The following is a 20520-nucleotide window of genomic DNA, read 5'->3' as shown; positions in this document are numbered from 1 at the left end:
ATTGTTTTTGTCCATAAAGCCAACTACAATGGAAAGTAGTATCCCCCAAATTATTTTTTAATCCACCAGTCCCAACACACACAAACACACACACACACCAAAAAATATGTCTTTATCTCTACTGGCATATATTCTGCGTCACAGATTTGACTCCCATAATTAATGACACCCCAGTTTAAAATGAGTTGTTAGCCTTAAATACCATTTTTATTGCAGAAGCTTACTCTTCATACTGAAAATTGTCAAAATGGTTCACCCAAAGCAGAATCAAGCTCATCCCATTCGCCAGACCTCAATCCCATTGCAAACCTGTGGAGTGAGCCAGAGTGCAGAGAAGAGGACCCAGGCCAGGTGGGTGGGTGATTTAGAGAGATTATGCATCGAGGAATGACAAAACAAAATTGACGATAAGGTGCTGTTTTATCGACAAAAGGGTTTTAAGAATGATTTCTTAACACTGAATAGATGCACTTAAGTCTAGTAAATGAAGCCCAAAAGCCTCAAATTTTCAGTTTTATTGTTGTTATTGAAATACTGGCATGAAAACAGAAACACATCTTGAACGATTTTACCAAACTGTCTTGCTGCTGTGCTGGAAAGTTACACTTAAGGCTGGCTTTAAGACATCAACAACAAAATAAAGACATCAAAATAGACCTTGAAATTTGAGCATGCTTTCTACAATTTACAAAACACCCACCCACTAACATTCGTCATAACATTTAGAAAAAAAAAAACCCCCCAACATTCAGTAATAATCATTTTAAATAAAGATGGCACATACTCATGCCACACCCTCCAGGGGTCCAGAAAGTGAGTAGGACTAGCCGGCCTTGTGTTAATATTTGTCTAGGTCCTGCCCAGACACTTAACAGTCAACTTGGTTTCAACGATTAGGAAACAATCCTGAGCTTTCTCTTGTGTAAATGACACACAACTATGTTGTGTCATTCACCTGCAACAACAATAAACAATCTTAAAAGCAGACATGACAAAACTGGCACTTATTGGTCTTGCCTGAGTGAATGGCGAATGAAGAAGTGATGCAAAGTCTTTACAAACAGGTTTCACTGTGATAGTGAAAAGGCAACCTTAGAAAAAAAAAAAAAAAAAAATCAAGTTTTCAAATGGCCAGTACAAAGCAGTATTATTTATACACAAGAATCAAAATGTTCTGTGCTATAGTCTTGTACTGTTGAGACCAACTCAAAACAATAGAATTTTAAAATGTAACTTCCCTTCAGATGCATGTTATGAAACTGTATTGTGTAATAATATATATATGTATTTTTTAAACAAACTCTAGGTCTTTTGAGCCTACCAAAAGTTTAAAAGTCAAATAAGGATAAAACAAAACAAATAAAACATTCACTTGCCCAACGAACAGGAAGGCTGATTTTTGGAAGTAGGTCTAACGTGAGTGCAAAGTCAAAAGACATGCCATTTACTCTTGTATACAGTTGTTCTGTGGTCTCTGAATATGTTTGTTATTATCGGTCCTAAAAGGCTTTCTGCACTTATGGATGTTGTCAAAAGACCTTGATGGTTTCCTCTTCCGCTGTGTAGTGCCACTTCCAGCTTTTAAAGGGTTTTAATGTTCATTTGTCCTAGTGGCTTTTGGAACCGATGATTCTTGCATCACAAGCTGCTGTCTACTCTGAGCTGAAGCAACAACAGCTATGTTAGCGGTCAGAGACCAAAAGACAAACTAGGCGAAACTTGTGGCGAAGAGGGCTGAATTGTGGCTGGAGAAAATATTTTTGTGTTTCCAAATTCACTGCGGGCTCATCAGTCCCCAGAGTCCTTATTGTCAGAATGGGGAGTGTACTTCAGTCGAAAAGTGCCTGTGAAATAAACAGCCCAGACATCGGGTCACGAATCCTTACTTTACAATTCAGACTTAAGAGGTAGACAACTCAAAAATGCTCTTAACAATAATAATAAGTTCTAGTCTAAACACAGTACTTCAATTCACATTGCGTTTGTGGAATATGACTTGACCAATATGACCATTTTTATTCATTTTGCAACTTGCTGTTGACTGAAAATGACACGAGTTCTTCAGGGTCAGGTCACAACCAATCATGGCTCAGCTTGTGAAGGTCACATGACCAAACTCAGATCACAGGTTAGCCATAATTGGTTGTCCTGTTAGGGTTCCAAAAATGACATTTATATGGAATAAAATAATATTCATAAGAATAGTGTTTAGACTCGTGGCGCTCACACAACCTCAATTGAACGACACTCCAGCACCGTCTACGCAGCCTACACACACTAGTTGAAGCTCGTCAATGCATTTAAACACATATTTGAGTGTGAATACTTTTACTTATTTACTTGTACTTGAGTCCAGACGTTAAATCAGTGCTTCTCCTTTTACCTTTATGAACACAAGCATCTGTATTCACGTTGAAGTTCAGATTAAGTATTTTTGCCCACTCTGCTGTTTTCCAAATGTGTGTGGTCGGTCGGTGCCATTGTTTATGAGTTGACTCACCTTGCTGTGATGACTCCATGGGTGGTTGTTTGCACCCTTCTGCTCTGTGCCCGTGGCCTCCACAGTTGTAACAAGAAAGGTTCGCCGCTATTCGCTTCTGGACCGCGTTTCCCAAAATGCCATGAGGCTGGTAGAAGCTAAAGCCCTTTTGCTGGTCACGTGACCCAGAGCTCTGGCAGTACAGGGGAGGTGGTGCCATCATCGGGTAGGAATAGGGCGCGGTAACGGTGCCTGTGGTGCTAGACGAGGCCGTGAGGGGGCTGAGATGGAGGAGAGGGCCCAGAGTGAAGACAGAGTTGGCTGAGAACGGCTGCAGGTAGCCGGACGCAGGCGTGTAGGTGGACAGGGTGCCGTAGGCGCCGCAGTTGCCCCGACATCCGCACGAACTGCAAACGCACATGGACTGGGTGTGGCCTTGACTTGGATCCAATGAAGTGCCGCAAGAGGAGGAGGAGGAGAGGCCGTGAGGGTAGTATATGTTGCCAGGCACTGCGGCTATAGGGACGGTACTTGTGGTTGCCATGGATACAAAGACACTTGCGCCGCTGGAGCTAGCGGATCGTGAGAGGGACTTTGTGGACGGGCAGGAGGTGGCAAAGGTGGACAAGGAGGAGGCGGGTGGGTACGAGTAGTATATGGATGGAGATGAGGATGAAGAGGATGAGAGGTGAAAGTGGAGAGGAGGTTGCGACACATGGTGGAGGCTGTTTGAGGTGGAGGTCAGAGCACAACTGGTCTCAACCATCAGACTCATGGCAGTCCCCGGAAGACCGAGACAGCCTTCAGCCGAGTCATGGGGGGAGGAGGAAGCGTCCACTTTCAGTTTGAGCCTGGGAAGCAGGTTCTCCAGCCTCACGCCCATGCCTGCACCCAGCCCAGGACTGAAAGCCACGCTGGTACCGGGTTGACCCGAGGGTGCCATTTTAGTTCTGTCCTCTGCGCACAGGGGTTGCGGCCTGAGCTTTCCTGGGGAAGACAGAATACGCGCCTGGTTTGAGAGTGATGAGAGCAGGCTTTGAGGGTAGCTGCCTTGTGGGTGGTAGTGGGAAAACGTGAAAGGAACGTGGGAGGAGCAGGATGCGACGGCGGGAGTGCTGATATCCGTCTGGACCGGAAGGACCTGCGCTGTGGGCCGGCTGGGGCCTGCCGGGCAGCTGGAGTTCAGGATAAAAAAGCACGAGCGCTCTTTCTCTTGACCGCCTCCTGCAGCGTCTGGACCTGACACACCTGAAAAAGACACACAAAATAATCCTGAGCGATATATCTCTTCGCAAAGAATTGTCCATCTTTCTGGTGATCTGCAGTGAAGCAACTTACGCCTGTAAACGCTCCTGTCCAGAGCGGCGTCACAGCAGAGGGGCGTTCGGGGGGAACACGAAGAGCTGGAATAGCCAGAGGATGAGCTGCTGTCTGCGTGGATGGGCTGATGGTGCAGCACGCTGTCCACCTCCACTCGCAGCTCTACTGTAACACACGTGGGACTACTTTTTGTTGATACAAAGAAAGGATCGATCATCACACTGATCTGCCGAGGAGCAGAAAGCAGGGGGGAAAAAATTGGGACAAACCTTTGTAATTGCTGCTCCTAAATCTGACATTTACTGTTCTTTTCTTCTTCAAATTGAACTTTTCTTTTCTCAGATTCAGTCTGTATGTTGGAAAAAAAAAAAAAAAGCACTTTTGTTACCTGCAGTGGAGGTGTGGGTGGATGGTCCCATATGACTGGAAGGCATCACTCGAGCGATACTACCACAGGTCCGCTTCTCCAGCTTCATCTCCCTGCTGGTCCACAAATAAAAAAATAAACAATCAGGCAAAATAAACATGAAACGAAAAACAATGCTAAATGCTACAGAAACCTTAAAGGCTTCCTTGGGGTTTTCCTCAACCACATGGAGCAACAAACTTGAGAGAAAATGGGCTGCGAGTGCCCAAAAATCAACACCAGAGGGCGACATCAACGCTCAAAGCAAGCTGGACTGCTCCCTTTCAGCGCCATCTGCAAATCTGCTGTACGAAACTTTCCATTTTGTTTGTCTCGTTCAAGCAGGCACACGCACACATACGCAAATGCCTCACAAATGGAAACATGGTGAAAATGGAAAACTTGATCAAATGATAAGAGCCAGGCTTTTCACGTGTTCATGTTAGTGTAAATGCATGCTTCCGTTTCTGAGTTCCAATTTATGCACACTGACACATTTGGTTACATGCCCAAGTGATTTTGCATTTCTTTCCCTTGATTATCGAAATCTTAGCTCTCGAGTCTACTCAAAGTTAGTAAACCGTGATGTGTTGCACGGTCTGCTGAGTGCGTAGATGCCAATCAGTTGCCAAATTGTGAGTAGGCAAACTCAAGCAAGGATGTTTCCACATCACCCCTTGCTGTCCCAGAGTGGGGAGAGCTCAACGGGTAGCTAACAGCTGGATCTTCAGCGTCTACCATAGTGCTGTAAACCATTAGTGTTGCTTGTTTGCAAGCAAAACATTGTAAACAACTTGATTAGACACTTTGGATAGGACTAACAAGAAAAAAAAAATGCCTGATCCTCAAACCTGCAGTGAGCAAACTCTAAAGAAAAGATAACTGCCATGTCGATATCATATACTTCAACAAAGATCTCAAGCGCGTATCCCTTATTTCAAAGCTCCTACTCAAGCAGGTTTTGCCTTGCTGGTCATGGAAATTCAGTTCATAAGATTGTTCAAAACAGTCCCGGCCAGACTTATATCGTAGCAAATCAACTGCAGTGGGACAAAGGGGAAAAAAGTCTGAGGCTTAAAAAGCAATGCAACTTACTCTGCTGACTTCTGTAACTCCAGCTGAGTCTTGAGTTTCTTCTTTGCACCCTGGGTTAAGTCGTACTTGTTTAAGTCATCTTCTGTCAGTGCTAAAAACTGTATCAAAGAGAGAAGCCTCACATCACGCTCAAACGAACAAACTGGAAGTCTTGTCTGAAACTGGGCCCACCTCTTCCATCGTCAGCTGTTTGAAGACAGGATAATATTTATGTAGGCGAAGCTTGCGCAGCCAGTCCAGGATGCCGTTTTGCTCCGGCGCGTTTGCCTGGGACTGTGATGGAGACTGCGCGTGGGGCTGGGAACGGGACTGAGAAAGTGAATACGAAAGGGACTGAGAATGGGGCTGAGGTTGGCTCTGGAGCTGCAGTGGGTGAAACGGGGACTGCTGCGCCTCCGAATGTGCGTGCGAGTGAAGTAAAGGGCACGCTTTGCTTTGGGGGTGCGGCTGGGAGGAAACATTGCCTCTGCCGGCGAGGGAGCCCTGTGCGGGCGAGGCTGGCACCGTGGGAGGGAGGGAGGAGAGCTGGGGTGAGTAGTGCGGAGAAGGATGTGAGAGAGGGAGAGATGAGAGGTGAGGGGAAGAGCGGGTCAGGGCGGAATTGTGATTGCTGACAACAGGCTGGACACTGGCCACTCTGTACACCGCCCTGAAAAAGGAAAAGCTGTCAGAGGTCAGAAATGCTGCACATGGCGCTGATGAGTGAGTGATGATGAAATCTTACCTGCTGGCTCCTCGGTATTGCATCATACAGCCGGCTGAGCTTGCTGAGTGACAGATGACAATGAAAATATCATGAACATGTTGTAGAGTTTATTGCACATATAAACACAGAAATTATGTTCAGGTCATTTAGATTCTATTTTGGTTATCAAGATGATGCCATAAAAAAAGTAGCTAAAGCGAGAAACAAGCATACTGACATGTTGAGCACTGAAAACGAGAACTGAAGGTGAGGATAAGCGATACAGACAATTGATGAATGGCTGAATTATGCGGTGTGGTGTGTATTAGTGATATAAAAAAAAAATCCCTTTCTGAAGAGCTTGGAAAATAGTCGAGGCTCACAATCCCAAGTGCTCAGCCGATTCAAAAATTACAACTCGAGCCACAATTAGGGATTTTGAGAGTGAGTCCGAGATCTACTGTTCATGGTATTGGTTTCTGCAGAATAAATGCCCCCCCCCTCTCATCAAAATGCAATTTATACTCCAGAGCGACTCATAAATGTTTTTGTTCCTACTTCATTTATGAACTAGTGCGACATATAGTCCGGCAAAAAACCCCAAAAAAACTTTAATGATGTAAAATAATTAAGACAACACATTTTTTTTGAAGCACTATAATTATGCAAGTTCCTTTTGGAACAAACACATTTATAAAATGTGTTATTTTAAAATAAAAAGGTGAAAATGTATCAATTCAAGTGTAGTTTCATTGTATAAACAAACAGTGCATTGGATATAAAAGCATATTAATACATGTTTTTGGTATGTCCACTTTGTAATTGTGGCTTGTAACAATTGTAATCGAATTTCGATCAATTACGCAGTCCTAGACTAGAGACTACGACAGTAATTGTGGTGCGCATTGTTGGTCACAGCGAGTCCACAGCACGCTCCAAGAGGAGTAAGCACACATTTTTTTCCCTTGCCAAGTGCCTTGACTAAGCCGATAACCACAAAACAGTCTGTGGAAATGAATGATAGACTTCCAACATGCAGTTTGCAGCACTGGAATTGAAATCAATATTTGTTAAAATGTACAAAAACTAAAGTATAACTTTTTGGGGGTTAGAATTACAAAGATGGCTGAAGACTTGAGATATCTTCAAACAATACAGATGACTAGGTAAACGCTATATGCACCTTGGACTGGACACCGTCGAAATTAAGTGTCCATGCTCTGACATAACAAAATATGTATATATCTGTCAAAAACTATTATGCATGCTAGGGAACGACAATATACAGTGATATTACGCAACGCTGAATCCTGACATTGACACATCATCCCTTGTGGTTTGACTCACACATACGCACACCCGCGCACACATACTGGAGGTTAAAAATACGCCCGAATGAAGTCCCATTCGTAGAATCAAATGCAAGCATTCACAGACACACGAGGTCACCACACTCAGCTACCCAACACAAACATACCACAATGAATTCCCACACCAGACAAAAATAGATGCTGTCCTCTCCCGGTAACACCTTCGAAACACCAAAAATTCTACAGTATCATGACCACCATCTCTTCACTGATATTACCACGCAACTTTTTTCTTTCATTCAATATTCATCTCTCCCAGCACCAACACTGCATAAGCGTTCGTTCGTTCGTTCGTTCATTTGTTCGTTCATGCATTCATTCATTCATCCATTCTCCGAACTGTTTATCTTGGCTAGGGTGGCGAGCATGCTGGAGCCTATCCCAGTCATCATAGGGCGAGAGGTCGGGTTCACCCTGATCTGGTCGCCAGCCAATCATAGACGGCATAAATAAGACAGGAAATATTCCCTCTGGTATCACTGTCGCTACATCTAAAAATAGATGCCACATGTTTTGCATCCTCTCTACAGACTTACGTGAGTGTCATTGACTCGAAATGGGAATGAGTACAATTAAGAAAGAAAAGACTCACTATGGTTGGAGGTTAATGGGCAGGGTGGAATGACAGGAGCTGTGGGAGGGGAGGGAGGCATGTTAGGGAGGGAGGAAGAGAGAGGAGACAGGCAGTTGGGTGAGAGAGCCCTGGTGGAGGTGAAGAAGATTTGGACGCTGTGGTGCTGGAGGACATGGCTGGGCAACATTGTCAGACATCTGAGGGCAGGTGGAGAGAGCAGACAGTTACAGGAAGAACACACACACACAAGTCCAAATATTAACTTGTATAGGTGGAAAACCGGTCCGGTTCTGGCTTTGCATTTTGAAATTCCCTCTGATCTTATGTAGGCTCCCTATGGCTACATCGACTTCCTCCCATTGTCTAAAACGTAACTTTGTTTTGGGCTTAATTTCCAGTGGATGTGAATGTGAGGGTAAGAGGTCGTGTGAGTCCGATTTGGACAATGTTTTCCTCTGAAAAGAGATGGGGGGAAAAAAACTGCCTCAATTTGGCCCTTTATTTACATAAAAAGAGCTTTTGGATTTGGAGATGTAGGTTGGTGCTGCTCATAATGTCTTTGAGCTCTGAAGGTTAAGGTAGTATGGACGCCACTGAACAATTGCAATCCAAAACGGAAAAAAGGTTCACTAATGGCTGACAGAGAACGTTGATTTTCTTGGTGCTATCGACTCCTGGTTAGCTCATCAAAAATCCGACACAACCGTGGCTGACATTTGAGAAATATCTGATAAATGGTTTGGAAGATGTCAATCATTAAGATTCAATATTGTGTGCTGTTCCCCATCATCGGTACTTTACTATATTTCACTTATGCTGTTAAAGAACAATATTCCAAAATATGAGATGATGGTATTTTGTTGTCTTTTTTTTTTTTTTTTTTTTTTTAAACCTGAAATCCATCACTCATTGTCTCATCTAGAAGTCAGCTATCATCCTCCACAGGACTGAAACTAACCTGGGATCCAACTCACTGGACTGAGGCAAGAGCTTCTCCATTCGCTCATCAGGAAATGCCAGAGACAACTGTGAGAAAATAAAAATGAAATAAAATTATTACTCATTAGCACATGACGGCATAGTCATTACCAAGCATCCATCATTTTAATCAATTTGAATATCCAGTGACACCAAATATGAGTGGGGCGGTGTAGTCCTCACCTGTGAAAGTAAGTCGCTCACCTCCTGTTGACTTCGCACAACTGATGTAACAAAGCCATCAGACCAGCTGGCCTGAAGGATCAGGGAAAAAGAAGAATCATTTCAATCGTGTTTAAAGAAGGTTTGAGCAAAAGTGTTAACATATGTTTACCCACCTCAAACATATAATCACTTTTGTCTTCAAACTTATGTGTCACTCCTCGCAAGGCAACTCTTTCAACTGCCACTATAAAAAGCAATCGACAAAGAAAATGTACTCATGTCTGATCAAGCACAAGGAGTGCTCTGAAAGCAAGAAAGCAGAAGATAACATTCTGTGAAATTAGCACAAATCTCACATTGTGGAAATGCCTGTTCCTTCTCAGCGCTAGAGACATAAGGGATTTTTTTCAAATCATGAAATAGTTTCCAGGTAAGATGTTTGTGGCTCACATTTATCACAATACTCCAATGATCAAGCACTTTAGACATATTTCGTATGTTGTGTGCTAGGCAGATGTCTCATTCAATGTACTAGTCTCCATCCTGCCCACATACCGCTAGGTGGCCACTAGCCAGTACGACATTCATTCATCATTCGATATTCAATGTGGGCCGGATCTCGTCAGTAAGTGTGTTGCGCTTGAGGTTTGGCCGTACCTCCTTCGCAGCAGCAGTGGGCTTTCTGCTTCTACTAGATCAGCTAAACAGTGCACAGTAAGTCAGTATTTTTTTCATGTTGGGTACCAACTGTATGAGCAGCATCAACCTCCAACACAGAGTCCCGCGGGCATGTCAAGAGGTGTGTGACATCATGGGAAAACTATCAGTAATGGGAAGGGTGAACCCATGCTAGATGCCAAATTGCAAATAAATAAATAAATAAATAAATAAATAATCAGGAAAACTGGTGAATGGGGGGGGAAAAAAAACAGTTTAACATGATGGGCTCTATGATTGTGCCTACTCTAAGTCTAACACGAGGCACGATCTAAATACTATGTGCAGGGCCGGAAGTGACTAGGTTTTGGTATTTTTACAGATGGATGCAGCTTCTGCCCTAGTCCATGCAGGAGGCGCCAGTTTTCATGCTCATGCGCACGAATATAGAACCCTCTACAATTCACTGCTAAATAATTGTCAGATTCACTCTGTGTATGTTTTCAGCGATAATCTTCAAACATGCATGTGTCTCGGAACAAACCTATGATTTTACTTAAAAGGGACTGAGGAGCTATTATTTCTACAGTTCGTGCACTCTTCCATCAGTCTGCTTCTAAGCCTAAATGCATGCCTTAGGCGAAGGGGCAGGTTCGGGCTTCTTCAAATTTGCTTCATTTCAATACCTATTGAATGAAATAGATTTCAAATGGCATAATGGGTTTTGTAGATGGGTGTGTTAGGAAAATAATTTCTACATGTGAAAGGACTCAGACTCCATCAGGCAGTTTTGAAAGCATAGCAGACACGCAGGGACAAGCAGCTTCATAGAACAAAGAAGAAGGCCGAGGTTTGGACATGTATGTTGTGTACAGCATGTGTGAGTGAAAACAGTCAAGGTTTTGCTGCATGCTGCTTAAGCGGCCAAAAGAGTGGGTCGAATACTTTATTTCCAAGAATTGCATACAGTGAAGATGTTTTCCTAATGCTGTGTGTTTATCAAAGTGTAACTTTGTTTAATATCAATTCACTTGATCTCACAGGATGGTTAATTTTTGAATGGTTGTTCAAGGAAGATAAGCTACAACACCTCCAATTTCCAAAGTGCCCCGGCCCCCCATACCCACATATAGTACATTCCCTTCTTTTGCATTTATTAGATCTGATCCAGCAGCAATCCCAATAGCAATGGACAGGTCATAAATTGAGTTTAGGTAATCCAACCAACTAAAACTCTATCTACAGAAGGGTCACCAACTCCGGTTCCCCAGGCTCCTATCCACACTGTTTTAGATTTGTCGTTGCCGCGCCCCCCCCCCCCACCCCACACACACAACACACCAGACTGAAATGATCAGGATCCTTATCATGCTTCCACACAGTTTGGGGATGAGCTGATCATTCGTATCAGGTGTGTTCGACGAAATCAAAATCATTGTGGATAGGACGGGTGTTCTTTGGATCTGTGGAAGCCACACATCTTGATCACTCTTGCCATCTTCAACAATTTTACCTCTGTGTATCAATACAGCAAGCCAAATCATTACTGAGTGTTGTGATCTCCATGACCAACACACACAACAATAACCATAAAAAAATCCTCCATAATACTCTTCAGTCAATAAAGTTTGTGCTATCGAGATGTTGTCTACACGGGCCATCTGAAGTTGCAACCATGAGTGCAACGAATCCCTGAGTGATATATAACACTGCAATTCCTGAGGCTGCATTCTTGAAGCTTAGTAATGTTCAGTGGGACTGGCATGTTACATCTTGCCCGACAAGGTTTGACCGGGTGCGCTGTACATAGAGGTTAGACACACGTTTCATATGCACCGGTTGGAAGTTCAGGCATTCATCATTAGGTCAAGCCGATGATGACAGTGAAAGGCTATTTATAGAATATGATAGCGTGTGCAAGGAGGCCGACAGGGGTGTCAATCATATCAAACCATGATACTTCTCCAGAGGCTCACCTGTTCCTCTTTTCCCCTGATGACTAGTAGGTGTTGCCGCAGCATCGTGGCGCTCCCCAGCAGTTGGAGGAGGAGGTGCGAGGTCGAGGTGAGGAGCGATGGGTTCCTGGCTAACTGCTGGAGCTCCTCTTCCAATTTTCACCCCTGATCCAAGTGTAGGGGCTGTACTAGCCTCTCTGGGCTGGTTCTGGAGAGCATGAGGGAGAGACCATTCAAAAAGAGATACGGAAAGAAAGAAGCAAATCTGCAATTTTAGCCTGATCTCAGAGGAGACTAAAGGATTCAAGTCCATCCCTTGATTCCCTGATTAGGAATTGTGCTCCAATGTTTTTATCCATATATTCTATACCAAACTATGTAACAAGAATTTGTGGTACATCATGCAAATATTCTGGCACACTGTCTTTACAAAAAGCTTGAATTTAAAACGGATAAAAATCCTGTTTTCCCCTTGCTTGTGCATATTGAAGCAAACCTGCATGAAACATGCAATTGGGACAGTCTCATTCACATCACATGGGTTGGGCTTTCTCTCTTCGTCTCATACCACAAACACTGGAAGACACATGGTTTTGATTATGGACCCAGAAAACATACTCAAATACAACAGTTAAGTTTTGTTTTCATGGGAATAAATTGTGTCTTCTGTCCTCCGTGTTGACCAATTTATAGCTCATGCTGGGCTAAGGTCAAAACCTTAAGATTCCTATAGCTAATGTCAAGTCCTGCTGCAAGTTTAGAAAAGCACTGTAACATCCATTAGAAAGGTTTAACTCTCAAGCTACACAAAGAGATCCAGAGGAAGAGACAGGATTGCTAGCTTCCTTTGGATTCACTTGAGACACACATGCGCGCGCACACACTGAAGCAAACCACAGAGGGTTGATTTCAGCAACAAGAAATGTGCTGAGCTGCAGTAAGTAAGAGCCAAGGGCAACAAAACACTAAATACAAATGCTCTACTCTGAGCAAGGGTACTTTCCCTTCACCGCTCACTCATGTTTAAACATTTTGCTGAATCCTCTTAGGTTTGAGAAGGATAGAGAAGACATCAGGAGGAGAAAAAAAAAAAAAAAAAGTCAAAGATTTAATAAACTGATCTATGAAGGGCAGTCTGCCTCGAATGTGATGTATTTTTTCAAAACATATTTTTAGCTGTTATTTTAAGACATGGTTAAGAACTTGAGTCAGTGCATTGATGCATTCACATTAGAGAGGGGCTTGACTTTGGACAGAGACACCATGGGGAGGAGGGAGGAGCGAAGCGAGGCGACATACAAATCTTGCTAGTAGTTTGAAAAAAGTCCCCTTTAAATCTTAACAGCAAGTTTTAAACTACTCACAGACTGATTGCATGCAATGTTTCAAGCCTGTTTTGAAATACAATCAAATACAGCATCTGGAAACATTCTGCATTTTTAATGGTGCTCTCTTATTATTGTGCATTGTTAGTCATGCAGCTTGATATGCACGTCATAGCAACAGTTAAAGGATTTGTGTTTTTTTTAAGTCATAATAATATAATGCATTTTATATGGCATTTTTCCATACATTGACGCTTTATATAGACTAACAGTAAAAAGGGCTTGGTCATAGTCAGACCACACAACTGGGATGCCTTCCACCATGTGAGAGTCAATTATATCATGTTCACATGTAATAGTGTAATAGTGCAAGAGCACAGATGAGCTCTACAAATATTTCTCTGCCATCAATTCATGACATGTTTTTGAATGATGGTCTGCAACACCACCAATAGAGCCAGTGACTTCACAGATTCACAGACTCATGCGTTATGTGTGTCGATTAGCATTAGGTCAACTACATTGGGGTCACATACCAGAGTAAATGGCAGATGAATTTGAACATCTGAGCTGGATACAGCTGTTAGATGTTAACAGTTTAACATAGGTACGTTATTATAATCAATAATTTATTAATTATAAGTGTCATTAAACCTGCCCGAGTATGAATGAAGGATACAGTTGCCAAAACGTCCTACCTTGTGCCAGCAAGTGCAAGGTGAATGACAGAGATGAGCAGGAGACAGCGGCAAGGAGGCCGAACTTGCATCAGGAAGCGAGCAGCCAGAGGGAGACAAAGTGGCCAGGCCAGGTAAGGACACACTGTGCTGGGTATAGTGATGATGCAGCTGAGTGTAAGAGAGAGCCACTTGATCATCACATGGGCCTGCTCCTTGACCGTCAATGCCGACTTCTCCATAGCTCACCTGAAATATCCAAGTTACACATGAACTAAATATACAAAAAAATGCATCTACTTTTACTAAGTCCTCTGTTTTTGATCAATCTGAACAACTATCACAAGTAATGCTTCCAGCACTGTTTAGCAATATATTTTGAATGCAACATTCATCAAATGCATTTCAAGCCAAGCATATTTTTTGTGGCTCGACATAATGTGCATATTACAAGCAGTGCCAGTGCTGTGTTGCGCTATTTGTAACCACACCTGCACCCCCCCACGATCAAATGAAATGTCAAATGACCATGTAATAACAATATACTCTGTCGTGCAGCAGACTGTTTTTATGACAGTCGGGTGAAACTACTGGTATAATTCTTAAAGAGGAAGTCAACCCCAAAATGTTCTTTATAATAATATGTTCTGCGAGGCTCAACTAATCAACACTGTGTTGCAATTCATTTTCTTTAGTAGAATATAAATTTAAAAGCCAAAATCCACCTGTTTTGAGCCATATCAATGGGCTTAGCATCAGAAAACTGCTGTTTGTGATCTGAGACCTAGCAACTGTAAAGTTTAGACAAATGTGGGCACATACAACACATTATTGTGAAGAAAAACTGGAGGTTGACTTCCTTTGTAATATTTGTAGACTGGTTACATTAAGTAAACAGACTCATATTCTAAGTAATAATAGAATATATGTAATATAAAATTAAAAGAAGCATGTTTGGATGTTCAATGGTAACTTCTATATGGTACAATTAATATAGTGTAATATGCTTGCAATGCATATGCAACCTAGATCACCAGCTAGCTTCACATTACGGTTTTGTCATTGAAATTTAACCGAGGCATTCTATTGTTTGGTCTTCATAATACTTACAGTGGTTCATTTATATTTACTCTGCTACTGTGTGAACAATGTTACCATTTTACATTGCATTACATTTCTGTTGCATTAATAATGGTTTTATGATGGGATCTGTTAAATGGATTACATCTAGTTCCATTATCTCTAACGGGTCTAAACAAATGTCAGAGGTTGGCCAAATTGTTAGAGCTTCAACTCCCATCACCGTGACGTAATTCATTTTATCCTAATTAATTCCAGCGACAGGCAGCATAATGAACTAGTCATCAGCAAGTCCGCCTCACAGTTCGGATGCCTGGAGCTCATCTCCATCCTGGAGTTTGCACGTTATCGCCGTGCTCTCTTGGCTTCCCCACCTTTCAAAATCATGGATGTTGGCTTAATTGAAAACTAACTCAAATAAGTTGTCCATTTAGGTGTGAACAAAAGTGTGGATGCTTCTTTGTCTATATGTGTCTTGCGATTGGCTGGCATGACGTCCTGGGTGTAGACTACCTTTAGCCAAAAATCAGCTAATAAGGATAAGTGGGAGTTAAAAAAAAAAAACCTCAAAGGATGGATTTCCGCTTTCTTAATCAACTCACTATACAGCCAAAGAGGATCTCGATTTAATAACATACACAACAGAAAATCCTTCCACTGACAAAAAGGGAAAAAGCCACCTCACTTCTGCTTTTGCAGACATCACTAAAACCTTGCTGTCAGTCAAAGGAGAAGTTTTCACCTACACACATATCATTTACACAACCGAGGTCTGTTGTACGAACAGGTGAGCCGTCATTGACTGACAAACCTGTAATTTTCCATTTAAGACGCCATTTGAGTCTTGCGTGCTCATCTGGAGTACATTTCCTCGGACTGGTTTCATAGTGTCTAGGTACTTTGCCTTACCCTTCTCTTCCAATAAGTAGGTGAACTCATCACTGTGTTTAGTTTGTTGTATTAAATATTGTGGTATTGGCAATTGGCATATAAGAGTTTCTCATGCTGGCCTGCTTTGTTGTGGCCAAAATATGGGGAAAGTCAAATGCATTGAATATTTATATATAAATATAATGTATAATTCAAATCCCATGCTTCAGAATTGTGAGGCTGACATGCTGAATAGCAATGTATCACCATGCTAACAGTAATTTATCTTGGACGACACAAAATCAGATCAACACATCGGGCCCCTATTTTCATAGACAGGTGTACATGATCTTGGTGTAAAAAGAATGTTGTGCCAGGGCAAGTCTGGTGTAGCCTGTTTGTGAATTTGACAGAAAGTGCCAAGCGTTTTTTTTGTTCTTTGGGGGGGGGGGGGGCTTGGACCATCAAGCCAAGGTTAATGTGAGCCCTGCATGTTCAGTAACAAAAACATTTACCTTTCAGCAATGTGCTACGCATTTGGAGAAAAAAAAATTGCTTTTGCGGAGGATTATTCACTACCGTCTTGCTATTTGTTTAAATTGTTTTAAAAATATGCACTTACTATCTTGCAAATGTCAATTCTGGTATGAGAAATGTACCAAAACGACAGAGAAATTGCAATCTACCATTGCATAATGTGTACCTGAACCATCTAATGAGGGGTCACTACAAGAAGAAGGGAGGAGGATAAAGAAGAAGAAATGCATTTACAATAACAGTGATCACTGGATTAACAATCAGCCAGTCAGACAGATAAATACATAGATATAAAGTCATTTGAAATAGCCAAATGCCTTAAGTTTTTATTTTATTTTTATTTTATATCTCATCTATGGCATTCTACGGTTCTCACCTGCAGGACGTCCTGTATCTCGCCCAGTTGCTGCCTCAGGACCCGTTTCTGGTGGAAGCTGAAAGCCGGATGGTTTGATGCCATCGTGAAAAGCAACAAAAACTGCTCCTCGGCCCTTCCGTCGTTTAAGGCCAGGCCGTAATTGTTGATCACCGTGTCTATATGTGTCAATGTCTGATACAAGACTCCCGCAGCCTCTCGATTGCCCGAGCCGAGCAGGGCGAGGGATACCAGCAGCTTACTCCGCACCACCTCGTCCGTGATGTTGGTGAGTCCGGATAAATCGGTGGGGTTATTAGCTTTGATCTCTGCATCCCGGAGCGAATGGTAGTCCTTACGGGCCAAGTCCTCCAAGCAGGAGCCGAGGAAGCGAAGCTCGATGGGGACACAGAGGTCCAGCAGGCCACACAGGAACTCGGCTCTTTGGGCAGAAGTGAGGGACGAGAACCAGCGGTACACTCCTTCCCTCTGGACGTGGCTGTGACTCTCCACCATAGTCAAAACACCCACTGACAGCGGGTCCGAAGCTGAACAAAAAAGCAGAAAAAAAGGACTGTCTTTTCAAATGTAGGTAAAGACATACAAACAAAAACAAACAGAGGGGCGCGGAGCCACAAAAAACTCAGAGACACTGTGAAAGCTATTGAGTTCACCAGCAGTGCTCTTTCTCGTGTCACACAAAGATTGCTTCCCTCCACAACTGAAAGAAATGGGTGACACCGTCTCTAGGGATTATAAATCAACTTGCCGTTCCACTTTAACTATTCTACTTTGCGTTCAGGACAACCTCCGCCTGCTCCCCCTGCGCCGGTCGGACCGCAGCTCCAGTGATAGCCGAAGAAAACAATAAACACAAGGCCAAGCAAGCGTTCTAAACAATCGTCGCCACCTTCTGCCATTGAAAAAGTCACGCAATCATCTTAATATCAACAGGTAACTTGTCAATAGTGGCTCGCCGAAAGTTGACAGTGGCTCCAAAAAGTTTTCCGAAAGTGAACATAAACACAATTGTTGCGAAAAGTTGAAAAATGCAACGTTACCTTGCGAAACAACAGTGCAGAACAGTACGTTACCGAAGGACAACCAAGGACGAGCCCGTTGTATGCATTAGTGTGTTCTCTTCATCCTGCTGTGGCACGAGATAGATTGAAGAAAATAACAGCTGGGTACAACACAATCCAGTGATTTGTCAAACGGTGGTCTGCGGCCCTCTAGTGGTCTGTGGTGGTATTGCAAGTAGTCTTGATTAGACTTTTTCCATTTTATTTTGTAGATGATTTACCATTCCAAATTATGTCAAATATAGCAAATAGACATACAGATCCAAATAGATAACAATAGATAACAAATAGACAACAAATAGATAGATAACCCGTATGTATATTGTTTGTACTCGGGTCTTGGTGCTGTAATTTGAATTTGCCACCAGTAGATAGCAGCAAATCTTCGTGTCTAAAGCCACGCAAGGCGCAATGTCGCTTGGCCACAAAAATTAAAACCAGTCATGTTGTGTTTGAAAAATTCTGTTTTGGCCTGTTTGTTTTTAATCTATTAATTAGACTTTACAATGTAAAGTTTACATCAACTGCTTTCTGTCATTGACAGCACCTAGGAAGAACGATAGGCACGGTTGTTATAGTAACCATGCTCGGTAGTCCCCTCCAAAATAAAGTAGTACTTCCCCTGCAGGGATGATGCAACTCACACTCAAAGGAAAAACACCAATCTTTATTTTAAACACTTTAATTAATTTCTTCACGTAAAACAAAAGCAAAACAGAGTACGTAATTCCCAGAAATAAAGAAAACAGGGGAAGGAAAGGAAGAAAGAAAGATTCAGATATAGAGAGAGCTTGGCATGCTGTAACATGCTGCAGTGTAACAGGTGCATCGTCACCAGGCTGACAACAAACAGCAGCAGAACCTTTATCAGTCTAGGACTCAAATGAATGAAAATATTATCTGCCTCCTGGTTTTAACACATGAAGGATGGAGAGAAATGACAGAAATGAGACAACAGCTGCGATGCGGTCAGAAAAACAGCATCAGCTCACTGTTTCCTGAAATAGTTGCCGGTGGCAAGTGGAAGAGACATTCTATCACCCAAAGGTTGCACATATTTGTTTATACTCCCATAAACTTCCATTAATGCGAACCAGCAAACAAATAGGACGGCACTGTGGCACACTGGTTAGCATGTCTGCCTCAGAGGTTGCGGGTTCGATTACACCTTCTGTGTGGAGTTTGCATTTTCTCCCTATGCTGCCTGGGTTTTCTCCGGGCACTCCAGTTTCCTCCCACATCCCAAAAACATGCTTGGTAGGCCGATTGAGCACTCCAAATTGCCCCTAGGTGCCGATGGTTTTACGTCTCTGTGTGCCCTGCGATTGGCTGGCAACGGGTTCAGGGTGTCCCCCGCCTACTGCCCGATGACGGCTGGGATAGGCTCCAGCACGCCTGTGACCCACATGGGGGCAAGCGGGACAGATGATGGACGGATGGATGGATGGATGGATGGATGGATGGATGGATGGATGGATGGATGGATGGATGGATGGATGGATGGATGGATGGATGGATGGATGGATGGATGGATGGATGGATGGATGGATGGATGATAGCAAACAAATACAGAGGCTGATCTGCCAGATGGATTTTATAGACAAATCCTTTGTATGCAATCATGAAAGTCAGTGTCAGGACTCCCATTAGAGTACACTAAAGTACTTTGATTTGTTATTGAATCTTATGATTTCTAAGAAAAATTACAAACACAAACTTTGACCCTTGTCATTGCTTTGCATTAAAGTTATGAGCAAATTTCTCAGGCCGTTATACGCGAGTTGGTGTTTTAATGACTTTCCCCACAGCGTATGATATACAGAAGAAAACAACAGACACCATTGTTGAGATGATACAAAACACAAAATAAATTTCAAATAAACAGAGGGGTGGTGCATGGGTGCTGGATAATCAAATTTGGGTATATATTCATATTTATTGTCGTTAATTCCAGCCTGTTTGAAATATAAATTAAGCTATGCTCAGCCTAAGAACACAACGTAACATGTTAAGATGCATTTTCACGCAGATGCCCTCTTGGTATTGTTTGTTTATGTGTTGGATTTCTCCCATACACCCACATACAAAATCTAACAATCCAAACTAGGGATCTAGTAAACATACATGCATTAACATTTGACCAAAAAAAAAAAAAACCTTTGAAATATGGGCATGAATTGACAGTTAAGTTCCAATTAATTGAGTACAGTCTTACTCAATTTTCCACGTGTTACTGAACTTGCTAACTACTGCACTAAAGTCACCGTCACCTTTTGCAACCTAGGAGTGCATGCGAGACAGAGAGACTTAAACAGAGGATTGTTTAAATACTAATTCTAACTGAACCAGGAAACTTAAGGGTCAATTCTTTGATCGAGCAACTCTGTTTAGCTCCTTGCCTCGAGATCAATGAGTTTTGCAAAGAGGACCAAAAAAGACAAACATGTGAATTCAAAAAAGGTTTACAGAAGGTGAAATGAAATTTATCATTGAAGGTTACAGTGCATATTAGGTTCACTCTGAAATTTCACCCTAAATTCCATCGTATATTGTTGCCTTAATTGTGACCTGCTTGTACTCCACCCATCACGTACCAACAGTCAGCAAGGATGGATTTTGTACAGTCACATCTACAGTGATGCACACATTTAACTTGAATATTGTGCCAAGAAGGGCCTTGTGCTGAACTACCACCAACTCAGAGTAAGAAAAGCTCAATGACTGGTGTTTGCAGGTGGCAAAGAGTAGGAGGGAAAGACAGAGAGAGCGTCGATAATGGCAAAATGGTGGTATGTTGGATGTGGATGAATCGAGGGCATGTCCTCATGAGACATTCTCTTTCTGCTCATTGCAAACATACAATGGCTTTGTGGAGGCACACCGTAGTCATGCACTTTACTCGCAAATGAA

The 20520-nt window shown here is 42.6% G+C and overlaps 1 protein-coding gene across 5 annotated transcripts; it reads right to left on the bottom strand.

Moving 5' to 3' along the window:
* Nucleotides 1-8: 8 nt before the first annotated feature.
* Nucleotides 9-17749, bottom strand: zcchc14 (zinc finger, CCHC domain containing 14). 5 transcript variants are annotated; one of them, XM_085914019.1, is made up of 15 exons: nucleotides 17590-17749; nucleotides 16550-17076; nucleotides 13708-13935; nucleotides 11706-11892; nucleotides 9246-9316; nucleotides 9091-9162; nucleotides 8888-8955; nucleotides 7948-8126; nucleotides 6025-6067; nucleotides 5472-5949; nucleotides 5301-5398; nucleotides 4188-4282; nucleotides 3818-3964; nucleotides 2501-3727; nucleotides 9-1091 (listed from the first exon to the last, which is right to left on the bottom strand). In XM_085914019.1, exons 2-15 carry the CDS (start codon nucleotides 17042-17044, stop codon nucleotides 952-954), a joined length of 3528 nt encoding a protein of 1175 aa, XP_085770145.1. In that variant the 5' UTR covers nucleotides 17045-17076; nucleotides 17590-17749; the 3' UTR covers nucleotides 9-951. The 5 variants fall into 5 exon arrangements, with proteins under 5 accessions (XP_085770145.1, XP_085770146.1, XP_085770147.1 ...); XM_085914020.1 differs by having other exon boundaries at nucleotides 3818-3961; XM_085914021.1 differs by having other exon boundaries at nucleotides 4188-4279.
* Between the last annotated feature and the right edge of the window lie 2771 nt (nucleotides 17750-20520).

This window comes from Syngnathus leptorhynchus, chromosome 6 (assembly GCF_054491065.1).
Source record: "Syngnathus leptorhynchus isolate UIUO chromosome 6, UIUO_Slep, whole genome shotgun sequence".
NCBI classification, from domain to species: domain Eukaryota; kingdom Metazoa; phylum Chordata; class Actinopteri; order Syngnathiformes; family Syngnathidae; genus Syngnathus; species Syngnathus leptorhynchus.
This window is presented reverse-complemented; position numbering and strand designations above follow the sequence as displayed.

Coding starts and splice junctions, on each gene's coding strand:
- zcchc14 (XM_085914019.1), bottom strand. CDS start 17,044: ATGGTGGAGAGTCACAGCCACGTCCAGAGGGAAGGAGTGTACCGCTGG. Junction 13,936..16,549: donor AGATACAGGACGTCCTGCAG/GTGAGAACCGTA, acceptor TGGATATTTCAG/GTGAGCTATGGAGAAGTCGG. Junction 5,950..6,024: donor CAATACCGAGGAGCCAGCAG/GTAAGATTTCAT, acceptor TTCCTTTTTCAG/GGCGGTGTACAGAGTGGCCA.